This window comes from Artemia franciscana, chromosome 15 (genome assembly GCF_032884065.1).
Source record: "Artemia franciscana chromosome 15, ASM3288406v1, whole genome shotgun sequence".
Taxonomy (NCBI): Eukaryota; Metazoa; Arthropoda; class Branchiopoda; order Anostraca; family Artemiidae; genus Artemia; species Artemia franciscana.
Window position 1 is genome coordinate 20,588,405 of NC_088877.1, and position 8,471 is coordinate 20,596,875.

At 33.8% G+C, this 8,471-nt stretch overlaps 1 protein-coding gene across 1 annotated transcript; it reads right to left on the reverse strand.

The window, feature by feature from the left end:
- Positions 1-1,017: 1,017 nt before the first annotated feature.
- On the reverse strand, positions 1,018-1,980 carry LOC136036554 (m7GpppN-mRNA hydrolase-like). The gene has a single exon (XM_065718858.1). The coding sequence runs from the start codon at positions 1,978-1,980 to the stop codon at positions 1,018-1,020; it is 963 nt and encodes a 320-aa protein (XP_065574930.1).
- Between the last annotated feature and the right edge of the window lie 6,491 nt (positions 1,981-8,471).

Below are 8,471 nucleotides of genomic sequence, written 5' to 3' on the forward strand. Positions count from 1 at the left end.
CCATATATAACGTAATAAGTGAATTCAATGTTTATACACACTGATCTTTCGACAAGATAATAATATAAGATACATAATTACAAGAATCAATTTTTTACGAAAAACTTCCTCTTTCTATAAAATTGCAGTAGCAAGTATTATTTTTAACATAATAAAAAGCATGCAGATACAGGTATATAAAATGCAATAATTCTTTTAGAGGTTTTGATAAAAATTTGATTTGTGAATTAAAACTAGAGTAATTCCTGTAAATACAAATAAAATAATTTTATTTCATCTCTCAGTTCAAAATTATAATTGTCTCCCGGAACAAACTTCAAGATAGGGTTATAACAAAAGTGATTCCAGTGTACATCGACGCTTTCATTCGGTAGACCTCTTGGAGTGAATGATGAAGAAACAAACTCAACTTCGGTAGTAGAATTCGTACAAACTAGAGATCTACCCAAACTCAAAGAAGGTAAAAACCTAAAACAAGGTGATTCAGCCTATCCTGTGAGGCCAGGTGGAATTCATCGTGTGCGACAGGAAGGCAAATATTGTGGTGCAGCTCTTTTCAATGATTCACTTAAAAAGAGTAGGGGCTCACTTAGGAAGAGAGACGACAATGTTTACATTTTGACGGATTTTTAATGTATACTAGAACCTCGGATCCAGAGATGAAAATCCTAATCAACATTTAATTTTCAACATATGGACAATATACGATAAAAGTTACTGATTGAGGTGGAAAAACCTGATTACTGCCTTAACTATGTGCCATGGGAGGGTAGAAAACTTGAGAGCCAACCTCGTGCCCAGAGATGAAATCCTAATTAGCATGTAATCTTCAACACATGGACAATCTATATATATAAAATATACTATAAAAGTCACTGATTGAGGTAGAAAAACCTGATTACTGCCACAGTTATAGGGTATGGGAGGGTAGAAAACTTGAGAGCCAACCTCGCATCCAGAGATGAAATCCTAATCAGCATGAAATCTTCAACACATGGACAATACACTATAAAAACACTAATTGAGGTGAAAAAACCTTATTACTGCCATAATTATAGGCCATGGGAGGGTAAAAAACTTGAGAGCCAATCTCGTATCCAGAGATGAAATTCTAATCAGAACGTAATCTTTAGCACGTGGACAATGCACTATAAAGGTCACTGAGTGAGGTCGAAAAACCTGATTACTGCCATAATTATAGGCCATGGGAGAGTAGAAAACTTGAGAGCCAAAATATGTAGCATTCAACTCATATTTAATTTTGTATATTCGATCTATTGCTTTCTGTGACAAGTTTGACAAGAGTTTAAACATATATGGCCGAACAAGTCTGTATTTTCGGGTGTTTATTTTATCAAATATTTCTGATATTGAATGCCATTTAATATCGATGATCTCATACGTTGACTTCTGTTTAAAGTTTGTTTCTTCATTCACATCATAAATTATAAACAGCTTGCAATAGCGGCTATGACCGTCCCGTTTGCCCCTTTCAATATAACGGTTTGAATCAAAGCACCGCATGTTGCACCTATAACCGGTTTCCTCAAAAACTTCACGCACAGCGCAATCTACTTCATTTTCGTTTTCTTCTATCTTTCCCTTTGGAAAGCTCCATTCATATTTTGATCCGAACACTTTGACAAGCAGGACCTTATCATACGTACTGTTTACTAGTATGCATCCATATGTGGGTATTAATCGACAGTATTTTTGCCATTTACTATAGATTGTGGCAATATTAGAAATGTCTTTCCTTAGAAATTCCACTTTATCGAATATATAATGCATGAACTCCTTATATTTTAATTTTCTCAGCGATGTCATATATGGCGAATCATCTTCCTTGTTTGGCGAATCATAAAGGGCCCAGTTTACTAACTGAATTTGGTTACAAACTTTGTTTAGATTCTTTGTTTCTTCTTTTGGCAAACTCAATATATACTTTTCAAGCAAATGGTTAAAATTTTCGTTCGACATTCTATTGCAGGAATCTCAACGCTCAACGACAAACACTGTTAATATGCTAAAATCATAAGTTGAGTGATTAATTTAGGAAAATAAATTCAATTGTTTCTTTTGGGAGAAAATTTATGAATTCTTCTAGTTGGCAATTAATTTCTATAGGTATTATTTTGCTTCTGTTTATTCCTAAGAAATGTGAAATTTTATAGCCAAAATAAAAAATGCCAAACTTATTACGAGTTGGAAGTTTAAAATTGTAACGCTATTTACATAATACAGATTTTACTTTGTTTCTTATGTAGTCTAAATAAACCGAGTCGACCAAGCTCTTGAGGGTCTCATACGCACTAAATTTAAAACTATAGAGCCTAAACGCAAAACCTACATTAAGGGAATCGCAAGTTGGGATGTATCTGAGAGGGGGTCGTAAATATTAGGTTAAGGTTTTTCGATCAATGGGATTATAATTGTATGTATGACTCTTAGCCTTTCAACTGTAGAAACAACACCAAAAAGTGCCAATTCTGGTGCCATATGGCGTCTTAAGGTGGTGTTATAACGATGAACTTACAAAAATCACAGAGATATTTGCAAGAACTTTGAAATGAGCCAATAAAATCTCTACGATGTTGCACTACTTTGACAGTCCAGCTGGTCAGCAGACCATCTTTGAATCGGTTTTTACTAGTTTTCCTAGTTTGATCTCATTTTCTTCGTTTTTCTAGATGGAGTGTTTAAGTCTTTCATGATAAGATTTACACCGTAGTAATTATGGTGATGCCATATTTATAAAATTTGCAGGTGCCTGCTACTTCTGTTAGTAAGCAGACCATTTAGAAATAAACTCAGAACTCATTGTGGCATTACTGCCTGCCTCGTTTTTCACCTTATTTTCTTGGTTTTTCAAGATGGAGGATTCAAAACCTCTACTAAATGGTGATTGCCCATGGAGATTATAACAACTCCCGTTTCATGCTTTCCAGTCTCTCAGCTCTAGAAATGGCACCAAAAAAGAATTGAGCAGTATCTTGCAAATGAGCCATTAAGTCTCTATGTGATACAATAGCTTGCTAGTGCTGGTAGGAAAAGGAAAGCTCATCAGTGCTCTCTTAAAAAAGAGCTCATGATATGACGATTTCCTTTCAATTGAGCCTTCTCCCAACATTCTAAGACGGCAAATCCATTACAATCACCTCTAGAGGGGAAAAGAAGAAGAAAAAAGAGACACATCGCTTGCGATACAAAAGAATGATTTTCATTGTTCCATTGTTTAGTGTTTTTTACCATGGCGATTCCAGTGGTGATGTTTTTGTTTCGATATACTCCATGTGTCCACATCTATATCCATGAATTACTTCATATAGGAAGAAACGCTGAATGTCCTTACTATTCCTTACCTTACTGTTTTCTATTGGTACATCTTACTAATAAACGTTAGAAAACATTGAAGTTAATAATGCTACTTATTTTGTGAGTGTTACTTCTTGGTGTGGAAATACAGCTTTAACAGTGGTTCGCAATAAAGTCAAAGGATGATCAATTTACGTTAATTGAGCAAAGATTAAAGGAAAAACCGACATAGATAAATGGATATCTATAGACTTACCAGAAACAACTATGATTTAAAGAGATCTGGACCTAAAGAGGTATGATTTCTGGCAGGGTGGGCGGAAGGGTTTAACCGTGATTGACCATTAATGATTTTTAGATGTTACCACTAATCCAATTACAAATTAAAAAAAAAATCTATATTGAAAATATTTTCATATATGATATGAAAATATTTCATATTTCAAATATTTTCGTATTTTCTATATGAGCTAAGAAGTTCAATATTACACAGAGAATCGATATAGTTCATCATAAATGGTGTTAGTCAAGAGTTATGATAAAGAACGAACTCTTGCCTATACTAACTTATATAGACAAGTTAACTAGAGTATAGGCCATTTCAATTATATTTAAAGTCAATATATTAAAGATTCCCTCCGATAGGGTATAAAACCCCAGTCATCCGGGTTGCAGCAATAGCTAGCAACCTAGTAAGAAACGATCACGTCCAATTGTAAAAACTACAATACCCCATAACTCCTAAAAAAAAGTGTAAAAAAATAAAGTAAGTCATAAAAAGAAATATGAAGTACACTATTAGAACCACTTTGTCCGAAACACTTATATAAGAAATTTACCGTCCGTTGGCTTGAATAACGAAGAGGTTCAATTGACTTTAGAAACAAGAAAGGTGGCTTCAACCACGATATTCCGCAACGACAGTATCTTTTTCCTATCCGTTTTTTTTTTCTCCGCAGCTAGTGGGGCACTGTAACATCGTACACAGTTGTTTAATGGCTCATTTTAAAGGAAATTGATCTATTTCAAAACCTTTTATAATTTAGCAATTAGTATTTTTAAAATAGAACCAAATTTCTAGGAAAAACCCCGTTTTTGTAAGATGTTTGAGAAAAATCTGGGTTGCAGCAGCAGCTAACATTACATAAAGGATGGATGTCGGTCAAGAGGATCTAATGTAGTAGTTATTAATAGAAGTTTTGTTTGCACTTTAAACTGATAAATGTGTAAAAATTGTTATAAAGAACGAACTCTTGCCTATACTAACGTGTATAGGCACATTAACTATACTTAATAATTAAGAACGAATTCTAACCCATAGTAAAATAAATCGTTTTTATGCTGTACTCAAGACTCGTACTCTTGACCTTGCGATTATGAAACCTACGTTCTACCGACTGAGCCACCAAGGCTTTTACTTCATGAAAGATTATTCATTTTGAGATCCGAGTTACAGCGATAGCTGGCTACCTAGTAAGAGACAATCACTCCTCACAGTAAAAATGAAACAGTCAATAACGCCTAAGATTAGAGTAAAAAAAAAAACGCAGTACACTATTAGACTCACCTTGTTCGAAACCCCTCTATAGAAACCTTACCATCCTTTGCCTTGAAGAACAAGAGATATATACTAGCTTAAAAATCAAGAAAAGTGACTACAACCATGATATTCTGCACACGCGGCATCTTTTTTCTTCTTTTTCTTTTCCATAGATAGCTTATCACTGGAACAACGTAGTGAGCTTTTTAATAGCTCACTTTCAAGGAAATTGACGGGGTTGAAAATCTTTTGTAATTAAAAAAAAAAAAAATTTTTAGAACATAATCAAATTTCTACCGAAAAATTGCATTGTTTTTATAGCATTGTAGTAGCTTTTGTTATTACAATATCATGAAATTGTCACCTCTATGTGCTTTTGTAATAAAAAAAAAAACATTTAAAACAAAAACCAATGTTTTTGAAGAGAATATCATTTTCATATACTAGATAATGAATGTCGTCATAGTTATATTGGAACTATGACGTCAATAGTAAAATACCGCATTATGACGTTACCTCTGATGCAATTGGTTAGGTCGTCACGTTTATACTATAAAGGGCCGTAAGAATACAAAGCTGAAACAGCAATATGGTTTCATCCTAGCATCAGGGTTGCATCCGTAGCTAGCAACCTAGTAAAAGAATATCAAATCCCATGGTAAAAACAAAATACCCCATAACTCCTACAACTAGTTAGTCAGTTAAGTTTATTAATTGAAATATAACAAAGTTATTGAACTAAATCTTCTAGCATGCCCGTGAACTTGCAAAGGCAAATTGTCTTAAGAGCGTGCCAGGAGTAGAAGAAAAAGAGAAAAATTTAGTACAGTTATAAGCACAAATTAAATTTACCACAAATGCTGATAATACAAAATATATACATGTGTATGAAACTTATTTAATTCTCCAATTTAAAGGAAACAATGATTTTTTTTCTTTCATCAAAGCCTTAATTTTTCCAAAAATTATTAGATTCTTTTAATATTCATAAGATACCAAAACGAAGTAAATACGCCATTTGAGATAAAAGTTGTTACACAGCTTAATTAAGAAACAGGCCGTCAAAGTATTTAACAGCCAAGACGCACAATTATTACATACTAGCTGTTGGGGTGGCGCTTCGCGCCACCCCAAAGCTAGTATGCAAAGCCTTTCATATACAAAGCTAGTCATATACAAAGCCTTATATACTTATAATGACGTCATATGCAAACCCACAAACAAACAAACATGCATACATACAACTTATTTTTATATATATAGATATAGTTTTTTTAGTTTTGCAGCTTTTTTAGTTATTTTTAGCTTTTTTCTTTTTAGTTTTTTACCCTTTTTTATAGGTTTTTTCTTTTTTTAGCTTTTTCGCGCCATATTAGTTACGCGCCATTGTAGTTGTGTCCCTGTGTCCCACCTGTGAATATAGATAGATATATATATATATGTTTTTAACTACATAAAAAAGGCGAATATACAACATTCTTCGCTGTCCCATTGTCTGTGCATTTAAATAGATTATATATATATATATAGACTGTCAGTTTACCGACTCTTGGGTCGTTATTTATATTCCCTGTGTCCCGGTCGTCATTTATGTCCCGGTCTATAATTCCGTCAGTCGACAAACAACTTCATGACGACATACAGCTCAATCCTTATAATGACGTCAGTCGACAAACATGACGTCAGTCAATTTCCCATGTTCAGAATCATTTTCCGCCGTGTCAGCCGTTAATCCCCAAGGTACGGATCTCTTTTCTGCCTTGTCGGCTGTTAATTTGACATTTGACAGAACTTGAGAGTTCAATTATGCGTCTAACACGGAAGAACTTACTTTCAAAGTTACACCCAATGTTATAATGTTATAACAAGAAAAGCTACTAGTGCTATAGAAAAATGCAGTTTTTCGTAAAAAAATTATTATATTTTAAAAATATATTATTTTAATTACAAAAAGTTTTCGATTCCATCAAAATCCGTTAATATGAGCTATTAAACACTCTTTACGATGTTCCAGTGCCAAGCTATCTGTAGAAAAGAAGAAAAACAAGAATGAAGATGGCATACATGCAGAATATTGTGGTTGCAACCGTTTTTTTTTTATTTTCAAGCCACTATGTTCCCCTTGTTGCTTAGAGCAAGGGACGGTAAGTTTCCTTGAGTTTCTCATGAGTTTCGGACAAGGCTGTTCTAATAGTGTACTTTTTTTTTTATCTGATTCTAGTTTTTAGAGTTATACGCTATTTTCTTTTTACTATGGGGCGTGATCGTCTCTTACTAGGCTGCTAGCTACCGTTACAACCCTAATTACCAGCTACCGCTACATCCTCGGAAATAATGCATTATTTTATTACATCATATATGGTTACAATCTACGATTATGATATCATTCATCAAGCTTGTACATAAACATGGAGTTTTTTATAAATTGATTCTATTTTAAAAATTATCTTCTTTTCAATTACGAAATGCACTAGAAGTACCAATTTCCTTGAAATGAGCCATTAAGCAGCTCTCTATGATTTTCCAGTGTTATTGAGGAGGAAGAAAAAGTGGAAAAAAAATTCCGCAAATGCAATGAGGTTTAGTTCAAGCCACTTTTCTTATTTTTCAAGGCAACATATTTTCCTTGTTGTTCAAGCCAAGGGACTGTAAGTTTCCTTAGGAATTTCGGACAAGGTGGTTCTAATAGTTTACTTTGTGTTTTGTTCCGACACTATTTTTAAGAGTTATTGGTTGTTGTATTTCTTAGTATGGGACGTGATTGTCCCATACTACTAGGTCGCTGGCTACCACTGCAACCCGAATTCTTTACTATGTTCTTGGTTGGTTCTTTACTATATTCTTGGTTTGTTCTTCACTATACCTATGATAACATAAACAAAACGAACTATAGCCCATAGTAACTGACGAATTAAAATAAATCATCATATACATGATGATGCAACAGACATAACTTCTGACAAGATAATGTAACACAAATACCTTTTGAAAAGCCGATTCCCTGAACCACCTTCATCGCACTTGCAGCGGTAGCTGCAATCTAGTAAAAGATGAACACAGTCCATAGTAGCCAAAAATAACCCGAAACCACCTAACTATTAAAAAAGACAATATTAAAAATAAAAAGTAAAAATTTCTTGAAAGGTTCAAAAAATAAAAAATAGTTCTAAAGCTACTGTAATTACACTGAACCGAATAAAAGTGTTTTAGCTTTATAAGGAGAACTCCCAGTATCACAAAATTAATAGTTGATCGCTGTTCCAAACCGTCCATTTTTATGTTCCACGAAAGCGGGAGACTGTCATAAATCCTTATAAGTAGCACTAGTAACTGTGTTCACTTAAATTAATGTTATGTGTACACTATTTAGAGACATAGTCGATGATATTTCTTGATCTTATACTTTTTCTGTTCCCACGATACTTACTTCTTTTATCTCGGTAACGTCCTTGGGCATTTATTACACTTGGGGGTTCAATGATATTTTTTTTTTAATTTCTGACTCCTGGTACTACCCACAGTTCTCTACTTCTGACCACTTCCGATTGATGGAGCCTCTCATAACCAACGCCTAGCACCTTTGTAAATATGCTACTTTCTAAATGTATGTTGATGT

Coding starts and splice junctions, on each gene's coding strand:
- LOC136036554 (XM_065718858.1), bottom strand. CDS start 1,980: ATGTCGAACGAAAATTTTAACCATTTGCTTGAAAAGTATATATTGAGT.